Source organism: Rhea pennata, chromosome 1, assembly GCF_028389875.1.
Source record: "Rhea pennata isolate bPtePen1 chromosome 1, bPtePen1.pri, whole genome shotgun sequence".
Classification (NCBI taxonomy): domain Eukaryota; kingdom Metazoa; phylum Chordata; class Aves; order Rheiformes; family Rheidae; genus Rhea; species Rhea pennata.
The window spans coordinates 172801544-172828262 of record NC_084663.1 but is presented as its reverse complement, the minus strand read 5'-3'; the positions used below and the strand labels follow the sequence as shown (position 1 = coordinate 172828262).

At 38.6% G+C, this 26719-nt stretch overlaps 1 protein-coding gene across 5 annotated transcripts in view; it reads right to left on the bottom strand.

The window, feature by feature from the left end:
• Window positions 1-1560: 1560 nt before the first annotated feature.
• Window positions 1561-26719, bottom strand: part of KLF12 (KLF transcription factor 12) — a 262186-nt gene continuing 237027 nt past the window's right edge. For all 5 annotated transcript variants that reach the window (XM_062566900.1, XM_062566905.1, XM_062566904.1 and 2 more), the window contains one exon: window positions 1561-10786. In XM_062566900.1, the coding sequence (XP_062422884.1) occupies window positions 10605-10786 (182 nt within the window). In that variant the 3' untranslated portion in view covers window positions 1561-10604. The remainder of the gene's footprint in view (window positions 10787-26719) is intronic.

The window sequence follows — 26719 nt, the reverse complement described above, 5'->3', positions numbered from 1 at the left end:
CCATTGCAATGCAGTAGGATGGGCTACATCTACAAGGCTTTTCAGCCAAATCTCCCCTTCTAGGGTGTAGGTTTGCAATAGGGAGCCACATCATGAAAGCATGGGTGGACGTCTGAATAGTCAGAGCTCTGCTTGGGAGGCGTAAAAAAATCACAAGGTTCAAGGATATTGCTTGCAGTATTGTTTCAGCGCGGAGAAAGAGGATCGCGCTTATCTGCTTTATCAACCATACGGGCAAAGTCGAAAGCGGCTACCAGAGGCTGTCCTTGATCACACCGAGAACCGCACGTTGCGTGCGGTGCACTAAACAGCAGGCGTAGACGTTTTACTCCCAACGGCCCATCGAATTTTTAAAAAAGTGTGTGTGTGGCAGGGGGAGAGGGATTAGATGACAATTGAGCCGTTGTTTGTGCAAGTGGAGGAAAAAACTTTTCAGGAACAGACAATAGGTCGAGGCAGTGTACGGTGTAGGCGTTTGCTGGAGAAGTCAGACTAAACAGGAAGTGATGTATTTTATACTTATGGCACTGTTGGGAGAAACAGATATCAAGCCCAGGCGGGACACCGAGGAGGAACAAACAGCGCATTGTGCGGAAGGCAAAAGTACTCTGGAAGGACTCACAGGACTCGCCGCCTCTTAAAGTCATCAGTGGTTTCCGAGAGCCGGGATCTGCTCTAGTTGGCATGGCTTTGGTTTAGCCACAGCTTTTGATGAAGCTCAGAGGTCTCCAAATCAGATCACGCTGTTTATTTGTTCCTCTGCCTTAACCACGTAAAGCTATGGTTTTTATTAAATAAGCAATTATCTCTGTTGCCAGCAAATGAACGGAAATGCAAAGGAAAGGGCAAATTTGCATTTAGGAGAAATTTCACCGTGGCTCCAAGCCTTTGGCCTGGTATCCACAGTTATCCTTAAGACTAGCTCAAACATAAAGGTAGCTTTTTTGGTGGGACAGTCAGTCATGAGGGAGAACTGCATGAATCTAGAAACGCTCCTAGGAGCATTCAGGATCAGCACACAATTTAAACGAAGTAGGAAGCTGCTTTTCCCAATTTACCGTAGCCTTCCTTTAGTGATTTCTTCTCTGACTTACAGGTGTACAATGAATGCATCCACTCTCAAGTGCACTGGTATCTTAAGAATGCTATACATTAATTAAGCTGGTTTCTCTACAAATAGGAAAAGAAGAGGGAACGAAGCAGACAGAGACAGACACACAATTCCATTTTTAAATACTTAGTGAACTCAGATTATATAGTAATGCAAAAATATTTTTATATCATCCCAGGACATTTTTGTTTATACTGCTGAGTGCTATTTTATTTGTTCCAGCTTTGCCACAGATGCACAAACACTGAGAAAGGAGAAGGAATGTCTGCTCTATATGAGGATTTTTTTTAAAAAAATAGCAAAACAAGTAAAATCCATTTCTTAAGAAAACATTCCATTAAAAAATCATTATATGTTTATAGAAAAGATTTTTTAACAAAGGTTTAATTTAAAAAGTTAATAACTGGGTATTCCAGAAGGTTTGAGTCATCCACAGTAATAATTAAGGGTTTTGTTCCATACAAAATGCTTTATTTAACCTTCATGCCTCCATTCAGATAATTATACAAATGCATACATTTAAAGGTTTAAACTCTATTTCAATTCACAGCTCAATTCATAGGAAAGTTGAATACAGAAAAGCAATGCACCAACAAAATATGTCTGAGACACCATTAAAAACAGTAACACTTGTTCATTTAAATCTTTGAGAATAGACTGGAATAATCATCCTCTGACAGAATTTCATTAGGGGACTCCCTTTACATTATCATAGGGCAAAAATCACCATTTTACAGTAAGAGGAAAAAAAGCTCTGAGTATATTTACAATACATACACTATACATAAATACAAGAACAACACTTACATAATATTAATAAACTTATAACATAGGTGTTGCCTAAACACTACATAGTATATAAATGCAGAGGAAACTATTGGGAAATTAGATCTTCAGATGATCACTTCATTTTTGAAGAAAAGTAATTTTTGCATTTAAAAATCCTTTGAAAAGAAGGCAAAAGAAAGACTTAAGAAACTAATACGCTTGCTTGCTAGCACTGGCATTTTTAATCCTTTTAAATATAGGACCTCTATTGACACTATTATCTCTATGGGGTTACCGATAACAACCCTCCCTTTCACATCTTATCATAGGGAAGAGAATCAGGTGCTGTACATACTAATTCCATTGCTGTGAAGCTTCAGTCTCAAGGTAACCACTTTTTGTAAACTCAGGGATGTTTTTGTATTTTTACACAGGAGGATCAAATGAACACTCATCGGTATGTATGAAAATAACAACCTTACTGGAAGGAGCAAACTGGGGCCAATTGCAACCCCATCCTTATGATTACATTTAACTAAGGCCATAGGGGAATTTGTTGCATCTGTGAGTGAGTTGGCCAAGAACGACATTTTTCATTATTCTGTTTCTTTCTAGACACAGCTGAAAGAGCTCTCCAATGTAATGCTATTTTTGACCCCACATATTGACAGCAGTGTCCAAATTGCTCTTTCACTTGAAGTGTATGAATGTGTGTCTGTGTGTGGGTTGAAGGTTTTAAGGCTGGTGGTGCATGAAACTTAATTCATCACTATCTTTGTGTAGGTTCTATTGTAAATGCAATGGGAGAGTTAACATTTTAGGGACAGACAGCAGGTCAGATGAGCATAATGTGTAGGTGTTCACCACGGAACTTAGATTAACAAGGAAGCAATGTATAGCACAACTGGGAAAGAAATAAACTGTGCTTTTTTTATTAAAAATGAGATATTAATAAAGCAATGAAAAACAGTTCAAAACCAGAAATGAGAAAATAAACTCTGAATTTTGAGTAAGATCAGTTCTGATGCAAAGATTATGGCTCAAACCGTCTTTCTAAAGAAGCTCTTTATATCTGAAAGGCAGCAACAGGGAGAAAAAACGTATCTGAACCTATTTCTGCACTCATGGTTCATGCTTATGACATTAAACCATTAAAGCCATCACTTATTTCAGTGTGTCCTCTTACCAGACATTTTCAAATGCAGGGTTCACAGCATGAAACTAGATTTATTAGCACAAAGCAAGTCAATGTGTGAAACAACATTCATGTTTCCCTTTATTACCGACATTCTGGCTCACTGAAAGTTTTGAGACTGAGCTGGGGAAAATGTTGCAGGGTCACACATACAGACCCCAAATAACCCTTACTATCCTTACATTCTTAATAGCCAAAATTCCCATTAAATTTTTGCTTGTCCAGAGGACTGAATTACTGTGTACTAAAAAAGCTAACACTACAAGAGCAATTCAGTTTATTTCATAATTTAAAGTCAATAAACACAAGCTGCTAATAGAGGTATGCTGGTAAATCAACAAAACTAAGATAAAAACATCTCTCTGTTAATTTTTCAGAACGAAGCAAAAAAAGCATGGCTGTTGGGGGGGGAATGATGAAGACTACGTACCCTTCCCAATGCAAGAGCAAACACACACAATGCTGGAGTCGGCTAAACCTCCTAACACTACAAGTTTCTAAAGGTGTCTCTTTGTAGCATTGCTGCTTCGGAACAAAGGGAAAAACACCCCTCTCCAACAACAGCCCATGGACTAAATAAGAAACTAAAGTTTCCTTTGTCCTTCTGATGACACATTCCCTGGTGCTCTCCTAAAATCCCCAGCATGAATTGAGTTCTTTTATGTGCTTAATAACTGGAGATTAAGTTCAGGATGACGGAATAAGTATATGCATGTTCTGATGCGATTATTTCCACCCATGGCTAACAGATTTAAAAATAAGTTGTTACTAAACTAGCAGTCAGGTCACATGATTAACTGACATGCATAAACACCTAGTTTTTGCCCACAGATCCATGTGTGCTTTTTTGCACCTGCACTTTTTTTTTTCCTCTTCGTCTTTGTGCACATAGTATCTTGCCTCAGTGAGTAAAAACCCGAACTACCCGATCTCCCACTAAAACAGCAAATCCCCAGGATGGTGGCCAAAGTCTATGCAAAATGTGGAGTTTTGCAAGTACACAATTCTGCATGGATAAATGACAGGTACAAATTTAGAGCATGGAAAGTAATCTTCCTGTGATTCACTTGGCAAATGCATTAGGACAACCAGTTACATTTTCATCTCCAATAGATTCATTTTTAGAAAGAGAGGAAGCATGAGTGGCATTATACCACTATTTTAAGAATCCATTAGTATCAGTTAATAATCTTTTTTTTTTCCTTGATAGAAACCTACCAGACTAAAAAAGAAGGAAAGAAAAAAAAAAAAAGAGTGGAAGAGACACTGGCCATTTTTAGTTAGATCGATTAGTCTATTGATGCCATTGTTTAGGCTCCTCCACAGCAAATGCTCCTTACTTTATTTTAGGAATATCGCTTCTTGTTTGTTACTGAAATAGTCTCCAGACTGATAGCCCCCAATTTTCCACTCACTTGCCTCCAAAGGAAAAAAAGGTAAGTGACATATTTTGTCCACTCCTGAATTCAACCAATTCTAAAATATTATTAAATACTTAAAAAAACCCACACACACACAAAGCACAAACAGGAGACATAAGGTGAATTCTGTGTTTCCAGAGTTCAAAACAGAGGATTTTTTAAAGGGAATCCCCATTCTAGCATATACCCTAAAAAACTTCCATTGGGGTTATTGCTTTTTTTTTTTTTTTTCTTTTTTTTTTTCCTGACTATTTCACTAGAGAATACCCTGGATATGTGGGCAAATCTGTCATAAGTTGGGAAGAAATCCCCTAAAACACTGCTTGACAATGACCTCCACTTACACCTATTTAGAATCGATATGGGTATGACTCATTCGTAAACTGAGATCCATTTTCTTCTTACAAGTATATGTCAGACCTTATCTGAGAAAAAAAAAATAAAACCTCTAACACAATATCTCAACATGTGAAAATACAAATGGCACTTTGTGTTTTGTTTCTGTGCTGCATTATTGTTCTCCGAGCATAATTTTGTTTTCATCTTACTGATAATAGAATCCTGTAAGTTATTGCTGTGTAAAAGTATAGGAACATCCCATCAGTTCTAATAACAGGCACTTTCAGTTTCTGTTTCATCTTTTAAAATAGATTTTAGGCTATCTTGCGGCAAGCGTAGGTACATTTTAAATGTGACAACCTTCCTGCCACAGTTCATTTAGCTGACATGCAACTGTACCTAAAAAGCTAAACTCCCCCGCGGAATCAGCAAAGAGCAGCTGCCTATGTGAGCCTTGCAGCCTTCATTCAAGACATATTTTAGTTGGGGAAATTTAAGAACAAATAAAATCAAATGAGAATTTGCTGTTACTGTCACTGTAAATCGCCAGAAGGGGGAACAGAAAAACTCATTTTTCATCTGTTTTTCATCATTTTGATTTTGTGTTTTTTCCCTTTGTTCAGTCAAAGACATTGTGAGCTTTGACTTACTCAACATTGAAGGACTGTGTAGGACTTCAGTATATCGCACACCATCTGCAAAAAAGCAAAGAAGCGGCCACTCCATTTTGCAGAGAAAACACGCTCTGACAAAACAGAATAATTTAGTTCTTATGTTTTGTTTGTGTTTAAGTTTTACAAGACATTATCTAACCATTTTTCATGATGAAAACTAAAAGATTTTTCTTAAATGTACTTCATCTATTTACACCCCATGTAAAACTGTGTGTTTGAAAATACTTTTCTGCTATCATATATATTACAGAATATTTAAACCGTTATAAGTATAGTAAAATACTTCTGCTGTATTTTGATCTTTAAAGATGCAGTATCCTTATAGTTGTATTTTTTACTTAAAACTTAATTTGCTGCTAAAATTGATCAGAATTTAAACATGTTTCAGGTACCAATGGGCACGACTTAAATAGCATACGTTACCCAATAATTGCTATTCTGTTATGAAACTGTGAAAATATAATCATCATTAAAATTCTTTATGCACATATTCAGTTAAAAATCACAGGCAAATGCGTAATACAATAATACAAGCTGGTTTCTTAGTAAGGTGTTATTCTTTTACAGTACTTATTTCTGATTCTTCGTCTTTTTTTTCAAAATCAAGGTAAATTGCTTGTCTACAACTGCAGATGGGATGAGGCATGTGGAAATGCTGGGATTTATATGCAAGGGTGGATGGGTGAGGGTATAGGAGTAAGGAAGATTTGCTGCATGATCTTTAGACCTGTTTGCTGTGGAAGATGCAGTTTCTTACACTGACCTTTCCAAACTGAAGTTCAAATTAAAACATAAGCAGGATATTAATGGTAAAACTTACTCTGATTTTGAGGCACCCACCTTCAATAAAGGAGAAAGAGATCTTTTCCATTGAACAGCATTTATTATCAGAAGGTAAATTTGGAAATGGCAACTAGAATACATTTTCAAAGTGGCTAATGGAAAACGAGTTATGATCATTGTTATTCCCAGTATTAAAAGGAGAGAAATGTTGTCCAGCTATCTGTCCATGCTCTGCACTGTGAATTTACCCCAAATGTCCACATCACTGATGTCATTTTAAACACTTTTAATTTTGTTATACATTATTCCAGCAAATACTCACATACACAGGTTAGTCTAACTCTGTTTCATTTTAATTGTGAAAGCATGATAGAAAATAAGGAATACTGCATCTTCATCCCCAATATAACCTGCTGTTGCAATGAGCCAATTTTACAGTGCTGAATAGAACAGGTGCTCAAAAAATAAAAACATTTCAAAATTTAAAAAATTCTGTAGGAAAGCTGCTTCCTCATTATGTTTCCATACAATGCTGGCTACTGAGATTTCCTCGCAAATCTGGGAGCATCCTTTTAAGAACATTTGAAATCTGACACTTTGTGGCTTAGTTTCACACGCAAGCTTTAATGCGCACAGTGGATTTCACCCATCACTTGTTCAGACTTAAAAGCACAAATCTCTGAAAGAATGGGACAGTGCACATTTGTATTTCTCAACTGCTTGTGCGAGATCAAGGGGGCTGTGCCAAGACGAGATTAGGTATTTCTGTGCGCTATGTCTGATGTAAGCTTTCCATAGGTTATGAAACATCAGAGAACTGCAGTGGTAGGAGACTAGCATGGAGAGATCCCCCTTAGTCTTTGCACAAGCACAAAAAATCAGCAGGTTTGAATCGCAGCCATCGACGGAAGAACACCTTGACAATTTGGGGGACTTCAGCTCCGCATCAACACCTCCCTACCACAAAATAACTTCTCTTAAAATATTTCTGAAAGGAAAAAACAACAAATAACCCCACAGAACATTTGGGGCCAAAACCTGTGGGCTCTGATATGAACGATAAACTTCTCACAAATCTCAATGACAGCTTGAACCCAATGGCAGACTGTAGCTGGTTGTGAAAGCTCTCTAGAGGTAAAGGCAACATGAACAGTTCATGAAAAGCTTACATGAAGAGCTCATTTGTGCTTGAAATGCTTAGCATACATTTCCTTCCTGTTAAATAAGAAAATTGAGTATATCCTTTGTAATCTCTTGGCTTCATTCTGTTCCCACTCGCATGCTCTGAGCAGGCCTACGTCTCTTGATGTGAGTGTGGCCTTATCCCGTTATCACTTGGGATTCCTTCAGTAAAACCAGATCCTCTTTCTGTTGCAGTGTTTCAAACGTATAAAGTAACAGGCAACAGTTGAGAGACATGGGATTCACAGAGTCGGACTTCTACATGGGGAAAAGAGCCTCCTCGGACTCTCTCTATAGTCAGCACAGAGAGATTGCCAAAGGGCAATTCAGAGCAGAATCACAAAATTTGAGGACTCTGAATTGCTCTCAGAGGAGTTTCCCTCTCTCCATTGATTACAGGTGAAACCTGAAGAAGATATTAGTCTCTCCTGGTAATATTCAGTCTCTGTGAATAACATCAGAGATCACTTCTCTCACTGCCCCTTTTGAAAGCTAACAGAACAGCCTTAATAGTTTCTGGTCAAATAAACTTCATTTTTTCATGAGAAAAAAAATCATAGCTTCTGAGGGGAATTCTGTATGCCTCAGGTTCTGCCAATCAATTACTGCTATTCAGGTAATAAGGGGGTAAAATACCATTGGGCAAGAAAAAAAATATAAATTGACTTGTTCCTAGCTTCCTTCCTTAGACATTTGGAATGACTGATCCATTTAAAGGGACAATACTGAAGTACATAAAAGACAGATGTCAAATGATATCAATGAACAATCTCATGCACAATATTGACAACCAGTTTTTCAAATGACAGAAGTAACGCTGTTGGTGAAAACTCAGTTCTGTTGCTCCTTCTGGCCTATACAGAAGCCCTGATTCGTTTCAGCCTGTTAAAACTCCACACTGACTCTTAGTGCCACTGCTTACATTCCTCACTCCAACCAGGATACTAAAACGCTGCTGATTTTTGCGGATGTAGATTGCCAACCTGGTCAATGGGGAATGGCAGAGGCCTTCTTCCACAGTGGCCACAAGCAATTTTCTTGGATTTCTACATTTGACCACTCAGCAGAGGACAGCCTGTGTTTTAACAGGCTGAAGTTCTTTTAGAGAGCTGGTAGTTATCCACTACTGGGTGACAATGAGAACGTATTGAAGGACAATCAAACTCTGGGTCTGCAAACGCTGTTATAATGTATTATCCCAGTCATATGAATCCCCAATTAACTGTAATCGCTTTTAGTGTTTGTAAGGGTACTGTGTGCTGGGCTTTTTTAAGAGATTATCTTGATTTCAGAATCCCCCCAACATTACTATCAGTATTTCAGGAATCAGAAGTTAACTCAGACTGATCAAACATTTAAAAATGAATGAGTGGCACCACAAGTTTAATCTGTGCAATTCCTGGAACCAAGTATTCATAATTAAATGCATTGCAGAAGATCTTTATGTATATATCTTTTATCTCTAAACTATAAAAATCTCAACACATAAAAAATCTTGCCAAGCCTCCCCTTTGTCACATTTAGCTGCACAGGCAGAGCCTTGCAAAGAAAGAAAACAGAAAAACACTATTCTGTTTTCAAGAACAACTGATGACTAAGAGTTTCTCCCTTTCCTACATAATTTAATTAATAGAAATTGATTCAGAATTACACAGCTGTATGGGAATGATCAAGAGTTTCCTTTTATTTAATATGAAAAGGGTTGGATAGAAAATCTCAGCAGAGGCAGCCACTGAGACCCATTTAAAGGGCCATTTATATCACACTAGACAGCTGGCAAAATCTTGTTATTCCCTAACTCCCAGGGACAAACCTAATGTCTTGCAGAGCACCATTTCCGAACCAATTCTCCTTCCTACTTACTGTTCATCCACTCACTCCTCAGCAATCACCTCACTCCTTTATCCCACTTGCCTTCTGGACACAAGTAAGTCTTACACTGAAGGAAAGGAAAGTACTTAATTGTGGTGCCTAGCAGGTCAGTGAAAACAATCAGAAGGATTAACTTAAGTGTTCTTACATGCTATTTCTGCATATCCCCCTTTCTGCTGGCGTGCAGTAACTTATTGTGTTGAAGCTGTTTTACTCATTATTGCTTTTTCTCTGCAAGAGATGCAGCCGTTTCTTCCCTATTTGGTTGGTACATTCAATTCCATTTCATGGATGACTACATCATTAACCTTGGTACCAGTGAGTTTCACATCTGTTTGACTATTTCCTGGTGTTCAAATACTGGTCTTGGGGAGGAGGATGCCTGTATGAAAGAAGACCGCACTTTGAGAATGGATAGTAGTTATTAGATGGACTCTGCACAAATCAGGAAATGGTTCCAAGTAAGTTCATGGTAAAATACAGATACTTAATATTGTACTCTCAGCAGAAATGCTGCTGCCCCTTGTTTATTTTACAGGCTTCAACAACAAAACAAAAGAAAAGAAAGAGAAAAAAAAGATAAAAGAAGAAGGCTAAATGGCTGGTGTCCTTCAGGGCATAATGACAAACTGTGGTAAAATAGTAAAATGCCACCATCATTATTGCAAAAGTCTGCTCAAGCGACCCTTCACCTCAGGTAGTGGAACCTCTCTAGCAGAAGAATCTTCTTCTCTGCTTGCATGCAGCTTGCTTGCAGCACAGCTCAGGTGTGACGCTCACACCTGCGAGGTGGTATTCAAAAAAAGGGGTAAAGATGCGATAATAAAGGTCTATCGGTCTTGCTCTCATCATCATCATCATCGGTTTGCGGTGTCTCATCCTCCAATCAGCAGTAATTTGCAGGAACAAAATGCTGGACAGCTGAGAAAACATACAAGCTATGAACATTTTTTCGAAGGACACAGCGTGTAAAAGAATGCCCATCCTTGTCGCATTTTGGCTGCTATTTCCCAGGTGACTGTGATGACACTTTCGGGGGGTAGCCATGCTGCGGGGCAGAGGGGGTTAACTTCGGAGGGCAAGGAGAAGAGTGGCACTTCTTTTCCTGCTTTTTTCTTTTTATTATTATTTTTTGTTAGGGACACCACGGAATGCCCTGCGTGTTAACACTGTAACAGGAGGGGATTCAGCCCTGCTGAATTCACTCAGGGTAGTTAAGAGACCCAGCTCTTAAACTCGGCTGGAACGGGGAGCGTTTCTCAAACCAGCATGTGCCTGCGGCGGTGGAGCGCCAAGTGATCTGAGCGGGAAAAGCTGCGGTCACAGTCTGCACACTTGAATGGCTTCACTCCTGTGTGTTTGCGGTAATGCCTCGTCAGTTCGTCTGAGCGAGCAAACTTCCAGGTGCAGCCTTCCCAGGTACATTTGTATGGTTTTTCTCCTGGGAGAGACAAAAGAAAGAAGGGAGGGGGGAGCAAAAAACAGGTGGTGACTTTCTACTCGCTGCTCGTAATCCCCGCAACCCGCTCTGCACACTTCCCATAGACACCCACTGCCTAGGGGGTTCTTTAGGCCAATTTGCACAATTACTAGGTACTGAAGCTGCTGAATATAACGAAAGGGCCTTTCGAGTTATCATTCCTGTGGCACTCACATGACTAAGAAAATCAACAGGATTAAGGCAGCAGTATAGATCCTACCTCGCAGGGGTGCTGTGAGGATTAGCATAGGGACAAAGGGCTGTGTAATTATTCTCAGTGTTACTGTACAACTTTGCTAGCCCCACTTCATCAGGCTACGCTTTCTCCCGACTTGCCCTGTAACTTCAGCCATTTATCACAGGATGCCAAAGACTTCTCATTATTTATATGAAGTTCCTACCAACTTCTGTTTATTTTTATAAACAACATTACAGGAAATTTCTTAGCGAGCTGGTAAAAATGAACTGCAATTTCCCAAGCAAACATAAAAATTAAATCCACAAAGTGTCCTCTTTTTTTAGAGCACTTACTCACTTTTGGAAAAATTAATTTTGCATGTAAGATGCCACCAGAAATGGTGTAGAATTTTGAAATGTACTTAGCCAGGCGACTTGCACAAAGCTGTCGATAAAACACCAATTTACTTCAGTGAAATCAGACTTGGGCTAAACATATACTTCTTGGAAAATCTCACCTTCCATTTTTTATTTAAAGTTAAGTACAATACATTCCGCAGGTTCTGCATCATGTAATGTCACAGGAGAAGATGAATATGGAAAATACTTACTTTGTGCTTTTATAAAATAAATTGTTATAAGAATCTCATTTTTGCAGCGTTTTGAAGGCTGAGCTTGCTTGTGATATCTGTATTTAATGTTTACATATTATCTGCTCTTGCAGTTACACAGATGCCACAGCTGAGCGTGCATCAAAACTGAGGAAGGGATACTGTGTGAGGTCCTTATATACTCTTCTCTGATGTATCAAAAATGAACTTTTAACTCCCTTTCCTAAACCACCTAATCAGAACCAGGACAACAAGAGAGCATCTCTGCAACAACTGTTTCCTTCATCAGGCACAATCACTCCTCAGTTTTTCTCATCTTGTTCAGGTTTATGAATCATGACCAGCTTGCAAGATACTGCTTCAGATAAACCAATGACACAACACTTGCTTTGTCGTAGGAGCACCTCCCTCCAAGAGTTTCTTCAAAAGTCAATAAATGCTTTGCTGAGAGCCTTTAATTGCAAAAGAGAATTCCCAACTAAGAATATTATCACAAAGTTCAAACAGTCTAAAAAAATGCAGCTGAAATGGCAATGGGTGTCTCCGTAAGGAAATCAGATGCTGTACACACACAGCCGTCAGTAGGGTTGTCAGCAACATTTGAGTCATTGGGGTGATACCTTCTGCGCACCATCTGGGCTATGCTGCAGTTTTGATGTCAGATGGGGGTGGGAAGCAGTTGCTGGGAAGAGCATCCAGCAATCTTGGCTCAGAGGTGACAGGCCAGATTTGTAAAGACCACAGTGCATAGCTGGAGCAACATACCGACTGGAACTTGGTCTAGCTAATTTTACAATCCTCAAATGAACACAAAACACTGATTAGTATTTACTGTCCCTTGGATGCCCACAGAACCGGGCTCCTGGAATCCTGCAGCTGACAGAACTGGATGGGCAGGAGCTTCACGGCAGATGGCTGGTTACGTGCTCTCGCCAATGACAAAGTGCTACAAAATGTGCTCGAATTTGCCGCAGAATTGTCTTCATACCCTTGCCACAAGCAGGGAGTTGGCGTGGAGCATTGTAAAAATATAACAGTCTCCTCATCTGACTTGACAGTCTACACTAATGATCTTGTTAAAGCACACGAACAGTTTCTAAGTGGAGCGTTCCCTCAATATACTTTTAAATTCTCTTTTCAGTCAGACCCTGCCCTGATTGGTTCCTTTCATCACAGAGACTTCCAGAAAAAGTAAGGAGATGTTACCTAGCTTTCGGATCCCTATTTCAACGCATCTGAAATTCTAAGTCTCTCCATATCATAAGATCTTTCCCCTGCAAACAGCCTCTTTGTTACAGAGAGTCCCAAATCTTCCTTCCCTTCGTAAAAGACAAATGAGGCAGGAAGAGATGGAACATGGAAGAAAAGTACCGGAAATAGTTCCTTCTTCTCTTAACATGGTATCACTTCAGGTAAGGAATGAAAGAAAGCTGATGGAAGGACGTGCTCCTGGGTCCCTCGGCTGGAGCTCTCCAGGTGTTGCTACCAGCCGCTCTCCCCAAAGAGAGTGTCATGTTTACCCAGCCCCTACAGAGCTATGTGACAGAGACAGGACTAACCACATTCCTCTCAAGCTATTTACACCACCGAAGGAAAATCTCTCTTACAAGCTCAACCTAAGAAGACCTTTCATTATTTTCAAATATAGAAGAAAGCATAAGAAGGAAAAAAAACAAAGAAGTATTACACTGAAGACATCTGAAGACATTAAGTAATATGCACCTCAAAAAAAAAAAAAAAAAAAAAAACAAAAAAACTGTGAATAAAACTCCAATAAATACAGTTTTTCATTAAGATTCATCAACAACATTTTACATAAACCTAAACTTTAGGGAAAGAATTTCTAATAAACATCTACGTTATCTGTGGATGGAAAAAACAAGTAGGCAATACTATGTTAACTGTTAACATTTTGTTCAGTAACATATCAAATGGGAAGACTGGCCACTGATTCTACAAAAACCACAGTAAAAATAAAAGGAAGATCCAGGATTTCACAGGATCAAGAAAGGACCACCAGGAACAGCACTGATAAAGGATGGGCACTTGGCATCAGGACACCAGCTTTGGCTGACAAACTTACAACTGAAATTCCCAGTACAATCAACAGAGAGAAGAAAGACTTCAGCAGGGAGATGCAGAAAGCGCTTGAGTGAGGAGGTAGACAAAACCAGTTAGCTAATAGGAAAAATGTGACCCACTACTTAAGCAGGCTTATGTGCCTCTGGCCACGGAGGTGCCAGAGAGGTGAGCAGTGCTATGTGCACTCGCAGGCTCTTGAGTGGACTAGAGCTCTCCAGAACACAGGTGCAATATCATATTTGCAATACATTGCAGTTTCAGGTCTGGATGGCAGTGGAGTGGAAGTGAAGTCAAACACTCAACAATTTGGATGCAGACATTTCTGCCTTTATGCGAGCACTTGACCTCTTATGACTAAGAAACTCCTGGGTTCAGAGTGTAGCCACCTCTTGCACTTAAGCTCCTTGGATGGCAAGGCAGCTGCTGGCACATGGGCTTTACAGTTACCGCCACCCACAGAGATACTCAAATTCTCATTCAGCTCAAAGTAGGTACTGTGAGTCTTGCCCATGCAAGTAGAAACATGGTAAGGAAGGAGAAGACAAAACAGTAGATCAAACAAAGAAGAAGAAAGTTCTGCAAAGACAGAGGAAGAATCTGCAGTAATTAACACAGAAAGAGGACAAATAAGGAAAAATGGAATATCCCCTTACTGTTAGTTTAATCTTCTGAATCTGTAAGTTTTTATAGACTTACAGAAGCCATCAGTTTTAAAAAGAAAAGGCCTAAAGCTGTGAACATTTTCACTGGAGCCATTATCTTTACTCTCCGGTCTGTCTTTGGAAGCACTATTGTTTTGTCCCAAAACCTGACAAAAAAGATCCCAAGTCACAGGAAAATTCTATTCTGATCTTATTTCACAGTTCTGTCTTGCAATACATGGACAGAAAATAATATTCCATAACAGTAATTTATTCGGATCAAGTGGGACCCTGGAGCACAAAAAGTATTATTCTAGACAGTTCTCTGTAGAAAACAAATATTTTCTATTGTTTGACAAAGTTAATTATGAAGTTTTATAGGTATGACTCAATGCCTCAAATGGAACTAGTCCTTTTTTAATCTTCTATTAACAAAACATCTGCTTTTACAGCCCTCCAAAACATTGCCTTTTCCAACCCAGATGCCACAATCCAAATTAGTTTAATTACTTTTACCATATTATTTTTCCTACTCTACTATGACTCCTCTCACTCCTCTCACTTAAGCATTTAATAGCATAGTTAAAATGGTTACTTGTTGAATCTTCCTAAAAGCAAGCAAATAACAAATTAGTAATGCTCAATAATGATCATTATTCAGTCAATAACCTAAAAATTTTCTACCCTCCACACAACCAAACATACATTTTTCCATATTTCTAGAAGATCATTCATCTAAGGGAATAAATCTCACAAGCTTTTACTTTACAACCCAGTGACGTTCAAATATTCTGAAATAATTTTGTACAGAGGTATCAGCAATAAAATGTGCCATGTAAGAGACGAAGGGACCAGGACCAGGATTTCACAAGCAGCACATCCCTCTGCAACTTTACTCTGCTGCTGGTATCACAGTTTTTGATGATAGATACTTCAAAGAAAGGTGCAACAAAAGCCTTGTATAAATCGTTATGGAGTATTTTGCCAGCAGGTAAGTTTATCTGGAACTCCAGGAAATAGGGTTGGATTATGTTGCCTAGGTGAGAAATTTTATTTACTGCAATTGTAGATACCCTGTGTACTCACTGCACACTTACAATTCCTTTTATTTGTGTATTATTCAAGTTTCATTTATTCATCAGTTTATCAAGCTCTTGACAACTATGTCATCGAGTAGCAATGAGGTAAGACTATTTCTAGGATAGAAGTTTTACACGTTTCTTTCTCTAGTATAAACTTTTCTCTCTGTTATTACAGGAGTGTCACATCCCTTCTTATCTGTGTCCTCTTCAAAGATTCCCATCTATCCAATTTTTCTGTATGCAACTCTCACCTGGATTCACAATTATTTGATCACTTCTCAGTAGTTTTCCTTATTCTGAAACACTGATAATATTTTTAATTCAAGTAAGAGTCAGATGATAGAAAATACACATAAGGCTATGTTCACGGTACAGGCATCACCATGTAATCAGAGTTTTCTGCATTTAAGCTTTCATTTTTCTGTGAAAGAGCCGAATGATAAATGTTGTTTTTGATATAGAAAAAAAAAAGATTAAAGAAAAGCACTTGGAAATGAACCCTGCTTTATAGATTTTCTGTAGTGTTTCAGAATTGAGAGGCTGGGAGCAAAGAAGAGAAGTTTTCCCTCATCCTGTTCATGAACTACAACCGACTTGAGTTAAGCTTGCAAAGCTTAACAGATGGTAGCTGCCCAGCCCTGCTGTCTACTGCCACATCTTTATATCTTCTTACTCAGTTTCTATTACCATTTCTCCTGGAGGAGTATTTCCCACTATTTTCCTAAGGACTTAGTCCATAACACGTGGAAAGAAAACAAATAACCCAGTAAACATGCCTCTACCTTGTTTGACAATGTTAAATATTCTAGTTGAAGTCAACAGATCTGGAGGGTTAGGACATTATTCTACTGGTTTGGAAGTTTCTGCTACATGATATTACACAAAACATGTAACGTGTAGCATTTACATCAACTGGTTTCAGCTGCCACATAAACACCAGAATCATTCTGAAACATATAGAGCAGGCACACTGCTCCCATACTGATATGACTCTGGGAGTGCAAATAATAAATTAACAAACCCAAAAGATGGATAATTAGATTCTGCATTTCTACTAAAAATATCATATTCTGGACAGCAAAATAATCTTTTTTTACAGCAAAAACATCATGTTATAATGAAGACACTCCCAGAGGAAGAAGGCAGCTTAGCTTTTAGACACAGGGGAAAGGGAAATGACAACTGTAATGTTTTGTGTTTTTTTTTATTAGTACAATTTTGTAATGAAAAAAAAACATAAGAGCACTTATAAAGCACTTTCCATCTTCAAAATGCTTTATAAAACTATTTAAAAAATATTAATACTTTATAATAGTCTGCCTTCATAATAGCACGCATAACAAACATCATCATGTCTATTCTGCAGGTAGGGAAACCAACCCAGTGAACACAAGCGACCTTCTCAAAACTGCAGAGAAAATGAACAGCAACATTATGACCCAAATATTAGAAGCATCTTACTTTCTGAAATGAAAACACTAATTTTAGTGGTATCCCTTTAAAAGACTAAAATATTACTGCAGCATTTTGATGAGAAGGCCAATTCAAATGTTCAGATGTCTAGCAAATTTTTCAAAAAGGTCATTTGGATCTCTGTTTCTGTTACTAATTCACTGTATCTCTTTGGTGAATATAATGAATTTGACCTTTATGTTTCAGTGTTAATATGCAAATAAAAGATCCTTCTGGGAAGAGGTTAGAGTTTTGTATCAGTTGAGCAAGTCTGGGAAAACAATTTCTATGAGCAGAACAGGAACATACTGTGCTGACTGACACATGTCTTGAAATTCAGGTTTTTTATTCCCTGTTCTCATTTTGATTTAGGTAAAGCACAGGGACATGGTTTCTACATGTGAAAATTGGGAACAAAACAACTTCCTGAATTCACAAACTTAATGACATGCTCTACCCTAAAAGAACAGACAGAATGTCATCATACTATACAAACCTACTATGTATATGCTCTGTTTCTGATAATTTGGGTCGAAGTCATTTTTCCATATCATAACACATAACTGACTTTTCATTGCACTGAGCTGCTAAGTTTAGCTCTTGTTTGTTATCCTAGCCCTTCTGTTACCTTTTCTCCATGACCAGGGCTAGTTTAGGACCCTTACCTCTTTCCTTCTCTTACTTCTGGCTTTTGTATATTGTTGCACACTACTCTCTACACAGGTAATAACCTCAATATAACACTGTTTTAATACAAATCCCAGTAAAAACAAAGGACCTTTGTGACTAGACTCACAAGAATTCATTCTCCATAATATAAGAAGACAAATTCATCATATTAGCCTCAGCTGTGTCTGTTATACAGAAAAGAAACATGGAGGAATACAAGAAACTTCACTTCCACATTTTCATATTTTAGGCTTCTGCATAGCAACTTTGTCCCTTGATGTGACTTATCATAGAATCATAGAATCAGTAAGGTTGGAAGGGACCTCTGGAGATCATCTAGTCCAACCTCCCTGCTCAGCAGGGTCACCTAGAGCATGTTAGACAGGGTTGCAGCCAGGCGGGCCTTGAAGATCTCCAGAGAAGGAGACTCCACAACCTCTCTGGGTTATCTAGTACTACATAAGACATGAACAAATTAACACTCTTGATCAAGGTTTTGTCATTGCTGATGTGAAAGATAAATGTTAATTCCCATAATAACAATAAAAATAAAAATTCTGGAAATGTAAAAGGCCTTTCCTGTACACCTGAATCCATGAGCCAGACCAAATCTCAAAGTCTGTTCCCACACAAGATTATTGACAGTAGATGACAAATAGTGTATTATTTGCCTTCTTGATCTCTTTTGCTGCACAGCATGGTCCTTGCATCTGTATTTATATACATACCTTATACACATACACACACACACACACACATGCACTTGTATGATTTATATGCGTACATATACATGTATGCATATATGTGTACATATACAATAGATAACAGATAACAGATAATAGATAATATATAATATATATGCATACATGTAATGAAAGACAGCATGGAAACTTCCTCCTTCCCTTCTGCATAGCAAATTTATGGGACTGTAAAAGGTCTAGTGCCATGGGGAAGGCAGAGATTATTTCTTTTATGGCAACCTCCACTCTCAAAAGGTTCTAGAAAAGGCAATGCAACAGATCTGCACTTGTATTAGCAGCTAACCGCACAGAGCTGGTAACAGGCCTGCACACTAACTTGCTTTATCCTGGGTGCTGCTGGCTTGTCTTCTCCTGAATAAAACCTTTCCTCTATCGTGGTCCACAACTGCAAGGATGATGCCAGTCAAGTGATAAAATTCTTTCAATTTCCAGTAACTGGGCCTTCGATTCTGCTACTGTCACTATTCCTGAATGCTCTAGGAATTGCTCTATGTTCAGTAACAACAACATATGTTGCTCAGTTTAACCTTCCACTATTTCCAGAAAAAAAAAAGACAAATCAAAATGATCACCCCAAACAAACAAAGAAAACAACAAAAAGGCTCCACAGGACGAGCTTCATCTCATTCAGTTTAACACAACTGATTATTTGTTGTCTGTGCTGTGCGAGAACTCAGGCTCGGGCAGAGGCCAGGACCCTGGTGTGTGTGCAGTACACAGAACCAGAGCTCCAAGATTACCACCTCCCTCAGAAAACTTAGTTATCAAATAACTGAGTTGTGAATGCCGCCAAACTTCTCAAGTGAACAGATGCCAATTGTTACCATTCTAAAGTGCAGAAAAAGTATATGAGATACTTAAAAAAACTATTAACTGACAAAAACACATACAATGAGGAAAAAGACACTCAGAAAAGATCATTAATGTAACCAAGATACTACAAAATTTCTTATCCTATATGGAGAAAATATTGAAGTGCAGAAAACATCCACCAGTTCTGTAAGTCACCTGATTTTTCCCTTTGTCAGGAAAAGACAAGTCTTCTAAAATATTCCTATTCTTTTTACCTGTTGATCTATAAAAAATGAAGACTAAAAACACTAGATTTCAGCTTTTGCCTCTTTTTCCTTGTGTTAGTCATTGAAAAAAGAAAATTGGAGAAAAAGAAACCACGAATAAATCATTAAAAGAAAGGCTTTTGTGAGACTTATTTGCAATTTTCAGCATTCTCTACTTTCAGTGAACTCCTGATGGACAGTCTGCCCTGATAAGGTCAATAGGGGCATGAGCAATTCCAGAAGCACTTCAGCAAAGGCAGGTGGTATCATTAGTATTGGACATTTAAGGAGCAAGTTGATATCCCATTCTCTCTGCATTTCAGTTGGCTGCAAGAATTAATGTCCTTGAAAAGCCTGTAATGCTTACTTACTCCTTTAGGTCTGGGTGCAACATCTGGGAAAGCATTTTGAAGGGAACGGGAGCAGAGAGTTCTTGCTCGCCTCCATGCCACTGCAGGGCCACAAGAGGTAGATCGCAATCATGCCTGAGACCTTAGATGAACTGCAGTTCTTTGGAGGTAGAGTATTAAGTTCTAAATGATTTACTTAGAGAAGATTTTATTCTGCATAATGAAATCATCATTATTCCCTCGTGCCACACACAGACAAAACACATATGCACCCCATATTTACAAAGTCAAGGAGCACTGTTGCAAATAATTTTCATAACCTAGAGACTGAAAGCAATCACAGACACAATTTGACTTGCTTTCCCATCAAAGTAACTTGGAATAACCACATGGGCATTCTTCCATATCGGCACAGCATCAGACCTACAATGCGGAGAAGCGATTCCCTGGGTATAAGGTGAATTCAGAGCTCGCAAGATGCGCCAGAAATGAAATCTTTTAATTTTCCATGTAGTAGCTATTGGATGAGAACTGGATGTACAAGCTTCTTGTGGTATGGACACCTGCCCATGAGTAACTGCATTCAGAAAAATATCTCACTACAGTCAGGCAGCTAGCAGAGCTTAACATTCTTGTAGATCACCTTACTAGGATGTGGTGGCATTGGTGAGTCTGCCTTTATAGCCTGCCACATACCTGCCAGCAGACATCCTATTTTAAATACCTCGTAAGTTCTATCCCTGAGATGCTGAACCCAGTAATGTCAATGGGAATGGACCGAGGCTTTAGGAGCTCCGTTTATTAAATAATGTGTCTATCTTCTAAATTGAAGTAGCATGAAGAAAGAGCAATAAAGCTACAACTGAAGACTTCCATGAAATATACTGGTTTCCATACTGGAAAGCTCTGCTGTTTATTGTAACTGGCAGTAAATTTTAAACATTAAAAGAAAGTATTTATTAAAAAATAAAAGCATCGCCCAATACAAATAGAATCTCCTAATTTACTTAAAGGAAATTAATTTTTAAAGTGGCTTTGCTTATTTAAATTCTCAGGTTCTGGAACAACATGCGAACCTGCTATTAGCCGAGCTTTTTTTCACTCGACAGATTTACGTGCAGTTGGAAGAGCTCTGGGATAAGGCTCTGTGGGGCATATAGGACATGAGAAAGAAAAGCTTGGCTTTTAAAGAGAGTCTGAAGGGTGGTGACAAAGAGGTGTTAAATTTAAAGTAGGCAAAAAGTCTACAGAGTTCAAGTTAAAGCCAAGAGGATTACTTAGAAAATGTTGTTTCCTCCTAATATTTGTCTAAAGAAGGGATTATAAACCAGTAAATATCTCTCTGGAACATATAGCTAGTAAAAGGTATTAAATGGACTTTAAGAAAACAACAGGTAATGAATGGAATTTTAAAACCTACAGAGCAAAAATAACTTTTTTGGTGCCTCTGCTTCTTTACTCTGCTCTGAAATTGCTGAAAGGAAAATGAGAACAAAGACTAATGTCAGGGGCTCTTTCATATTAAAATAATATATGGAGAAACAGTGAGTGAGAGGAATGCAATGTTTGAAAAAGCACAGACTAAATAAAACACTCATATACTCATAAGCCCTCTCTCTTTTAGGGTGGTGTCTCAACCCAGCTAAAAAGGAACTTCTCTGAGAGGAAATACTGTCATTTTCTCAGGTACAAAACCACATTTCTAAGATGTTTAGTGCCTCCACGTAGCACCGGTGAAGACCCCCTGACACTGACAAATAGGCTTCATTACGTCTGCGGCAAAGGTATTTGCTCTCATATCTTAGGAACGATACAGGCGTTGATCAAGGACAAAGCCCCAAATGCTACGAAATCTCTTTGGCCTGGAGGCTATATTCAACCTGTCTCTGTAAGTACATAAATAAGCTGCCACAACTGCTATGGCACCCGCACCGAGAAGAATGATTTGGACTTTTGGTTAAGGCTCCTCAGGGAAGAGGAGCAGTCACAGCTCTGTTTCTGAGCCTCATAGTAGATCTTCTAAATACAGTCTTTGCCCTCCTTCATCCCTTGGCAGCAGGCGCAAAACCACAGTTGTGACTAGGTGACATCCTAGACACACAGAATAAATCAATTCCCACTACAAGCCTAGCAGAATGTCCCAGATTTTTGCTGCTGTTGACTCCAGGAAGCAATTGTGCCACATTTCTCTAGAAATTAGTAACTATGACTGAAATAGGGTCACGCAGAGATACAGGACAGTAATTACTTGTATTGCATTAGCTTTAAAGAAAATCTGATGGACTCAAGAGAGACAACAATCTCTTCTGGTCTGATGTTCTAAAGCTAAGGCCCACAGAATCTTAAAGCAGGCATCTTATTTCTTTATTAACTTCTTCAGGATGATTAATACAATGTTTTAAACTCCTTGGGCTTTTCCATATGGTAAAAGGGTTGCCACAATAAGCTAGAAATGGATTTAGCTGCGAGCAACTTTAGATGTGAAATCCAGCAAAAATCAAATTTCCCTTTTAATGACTATGTAGTTAGTCGGTTAGATTTCAGGTCATACCCCCCATGCTAGGCACCACTTTGACTGTGACGCATTCACACCACACAGTGAATTCTGCATACATGGAAAAAAGAGAAGAGTTTACATTTCTTCTCCATATAATACCCTTTATACCTGCTTTAAGTCTCTGTGTTCTTTATCCGGCCTCCTAACACAGACAGTATAATTTGCCTCTTCAATTTACATAATACACCTCAAATTTACATGCTCTCCCTATTTAAAAGAAGATAGATGATGCCTATGAAAACTGGGACGTGACATGGAAAAGTCAGCCTTGGGATTTGGATTAAAATAGAATATTGTGTACTAGAATTTCTAGTTTAAGCAGCCTCTGGATCAAAAATGAAAGTAGCTTTTTAGCTACCTCATAGACCAGTGGGACAGTTTGGCCAGTACTGGGTGGAAGAACCTACCGGTGGCCCAAATACATATGCTAGGACATTCCCCAAAGTCAGCAGTGCACAGAAGGGTTCCTTGAACTATCTCTGTAGGCAGCCAGAACCTTTAAAGAACTAAATCTTTTGCTATTCTTACTTTTCATTATTCAGTTCTTTTGGTAAAAAGAGAACTGAAATGACTGTGAATGAAATGTGTGTTTTCATGTGATCACTGTCATCTATGCAAAGGTATTTACATGTTCTAACACCTCCTTTGCATTGTTATAGCAGTTAGCCCAAAGGGTCCTATGTATTTGTTCTTCTTTTCCCCCTCCTCTCTCCCTAAAACAGGCTCTCCTGTCCTCAGTCTTTCCATAGACCCCCTTCATCCACTAGTATGACAGTGATTGAGGCTATATTAATACACATATGGCATGTATTACTCCATCTGTGACTTTACTGCCTTGCATTTGATCAGAACTGTACGGCCTTGTCCTGTTCATCATTCATTAACTTCTCACCTGACTGAAAAAATAGTGATGAGTAAAGTGAAATTTTGCAGGTAAACTGCAAAACATTTTTGATTGTTTTGCAACTTTTCATTGACATTTCTGAAATGTCCAGCCAACTAGGGAGGTCAAGAGGCATGCCCTCAAATACATAGTGTGAAAATATCTGTTCTTTGCCAAATAATGAAATGTTTGACATTTACTACCAGTTTTATAGTTTTATAGATCAAATATTTTCAGTTTCACCACCTTCACAGATCAGGTATTAAAGTCTAGTTTTTATAACCTGTATCAGCCTCTCAACAGAAGGCATGATTTGCCTCTTCAATTTACATAAGATATATCAGATTTTCATCATCTCTCTGTAAAAAAGAGAGAGAGTGTGTAGATCTTGCACAAACAAAGGATAGTAGGAAAGGAAACAGTAATTTATTAAGATAAATTTAAATAGTTTTAGAATGAAATTTTGACAGGAAAAAAAACACTGTGGAAAAAATCAAAATTACTTAGTTTGAAATGCTCAGTTGCCCTAGTGGAAGCTTCACTGACAGCTTTAATACTGCCTGAAAGATGTGAAATGACAATTATGTATCACACAACAGTGCTCTGTTTGTTTCCCTACCAGTCTTAAAAATACATAAAAAAAGAAGCAAAGGGAAGAACATCAGTGACACTGAGAGTTCGTGGGTGCACACTTCTCAGTGAACAGAAATTAAAATTCCCAGCTATTACCGGGACAGCACAAGTACGTAGGGAGAGCGCAATGCAGCCATACACAGATTAGCAATACAACTCAGGATTCCTTGTTTTCTGACTCTTCAAGACTGCTCATTCGAAAAGTCACACATTAGTAATTTTCTTGACATTCACTGAAGCCGAAACTAACTCAACACAACTCAGGCGAGCCAATTTCTCATAGTTTCTCCCTGCAGAAAGAGCTGATAAACCTGAGCTGCAAGACTGACTGCGAGCCCCGAAGGCTCTCCATCGCACCCGATTCCTCCTGATATTTGTATCTGACAATACGGCAAAACAGCCACAAAAACATGGTACTAGAAAGAGAAATTCGATAGCAAGTGCTTGTGATTTACGGAAGGCTCTAGGAGAGGTTGCATTCACCATCCCTCTAGTTCCCGAAGCGATGTGTAGTTCAAGCACGCCCCCCAGCGGGCGATGCCCACACCTTTACACTAAGTTCTAAAGACACTCGTGAGCAAGTGTTTGGGAGCTGGCCCTTGGCATACTTAAAAAAAAAAATAGGTGTCACACAAAGAGAATTAAATGCTACTGTTACTGTCTGCAAAATTTTGTTCTCCTTTTTTAATTAAGTTCAAAAGAAGTATACTTTCCAATCAACAACGACTGTCAAAGTGCCCTATTATTTTTTTGTTGTGTCCAAATGATTGCGAATGTTTTACTTGCTATGCATATATATAAAACGGAAAAAAACCCTAGTTTTCAGACACATCCTGCTCAGTTGAACAATTGTGAGCAAGATCAGCCTGCTTAAAAAAAAAAATCCAGATTATGCAATGCTGAGTTTCTGTGATCTTTTCTCAGTTTCCTATTCAAACTTGCTCACCCTTGCGTGCATAGCTGTCATAATTCATTTATACTTATCCAAAACTGCACACTAATTACTGTGGGTCATACATGAATAATTAACTTGTTTTGCCTGAAGTAAAACTAAAGGTTAAGATAAAAAAAAAAAAAAAGCAAGACAAGATTAATACATAGAGTATATTTATGGTCAGTGCTACATGATTTACCAAGACCTGAAAAGTGATCTGCAAAACATATTTCATTTTAACAGCACAGTATAGATTTTCTCACTGGATCTCCTGGCTAAATTCAGCATTTATCTTCTCTCAAGACTACTTAAAATTTCATACATTACAGCAGACATGAAGCTACAACAATATAAAGCAGTTAACAGATGAGCATTTTATGAAGGTTTTAAATTTGGTGCTATTTTTCCCGTTAGGTTTTCTTTTCCCCCCGAAGGAATAAACCAACACTCAACATTACTACAAAATATTTTAGGCAGCAGGCTTTTGGGATGGGGATTCATTTCACCCAGCTAAGAGGTTGGTATCCGGGCTTCTTTATTCAGCGGTGAAAGAAAAACATCTTCACATGCCAGTTCATCCACCTCTACTATCTGGAGACAGAATAACGTGCCCCAAAGGTGCCAGTCCTGCTTGCCCAACTAGGAGAGATCCCAGACAGATAGCTTAGCCTGGACACCTCACTGTCAGAGAACCAAAGCTAGGGGAGATGAACTGTATGATTACCACGGGTACGGAAACTCCCTTAACACTGCTGAAGAGCTACAGCTGTACGAGCTGCAGTAACCACACCATTTTAAACCTTTGGTGCTTTTAGTTTCGAGCACTCTAAGCGCACAGCCTGAGCTTCAGAGACGCAGACTATCTAACACTGATCTGGACGCACTGCACACAAGAGTGAGCCTGCCAGGAGATCACTAGTGAATTACAGACTCCCGGCAAGTCACTAATTAAAGTCAATGACAACTGTGGTTCTCAGTGGCTGGTAAGATTAAACTTAAAATCTCATGGCAGACAATAATGTTTTATATTCCTATGCTAACATGGCTGTGACATTTCTGAGGTTCCCAACCCCTCCATACAGTTTGTAACCCAGTTTCTTCCACTATGTTTTCTTATCCTCTTTAATTTAATGGCTAGAATAGCTTAACCTCCCTGTGGTATAAGCCACATCCAACCCCAAATGTCTACTGGTTTCACACCTCTTCTTGGCTCTCTGCCTTCTAATCTGCTACACCCATAACATGCTCAAAGGGTGATACAGGCAATGAATAAGGAAGTAATTTAGAAAACAGGACAAGGAGAAGAAAAAGGGTTAGACTGGGATAAAAGAGGAAGGAAAACAAGAATGGCAGAGTATAGGGGTAAGGGTATATAAAATAGATATGAGGAGTAGGGACGGAAGACTAGGTTGAAGAGGGGAAAAAAGGAAGGAAATGAAAAAAAGCATTAAGACAAGACATAATACATTAAGAGAGAGAAGGTAGCACAAGCAGTATTGGTAAGATGTGAAGAAACCAGAATAATTGACCTGGAGGAAAACCTAACTAAATTCCTAGAACATTTCTGCTGTTTAAGGAAGGGACTCTTACCTTACTGAAATTGGTTTAGTATGGGGTATTAGGATGGAGCCTTGTTCAGTATTCCTCTCAACAAAAGTCCTAACAACCAAAAGACATATTGGAAAGTGTGATGGAGACACAGCCTCATTTGCAATAGAGAGGCCATCATTTTATTTTTGAAATAGTATCTCATACTCTGTAAAGTATATCACACCACAGAAAGCACCAGCAGCTCTCAGCAAAGAATAACATTGTGCTACATGCTGGACAAATACCATCTTTTCTCCGAGGAGTTACAAAAAGGCTGAAGTACAAAAAAAGTGGAAAGATCAATAAATAGCAACTTTAATAGCAGAGCAAGGGACAGCACTGAAGCAGAGTGCTCAGTTTACTACCTTTTTTAGTCATCAATTTATTGCTTTTTTTGCTCTTGATGACTTCAAG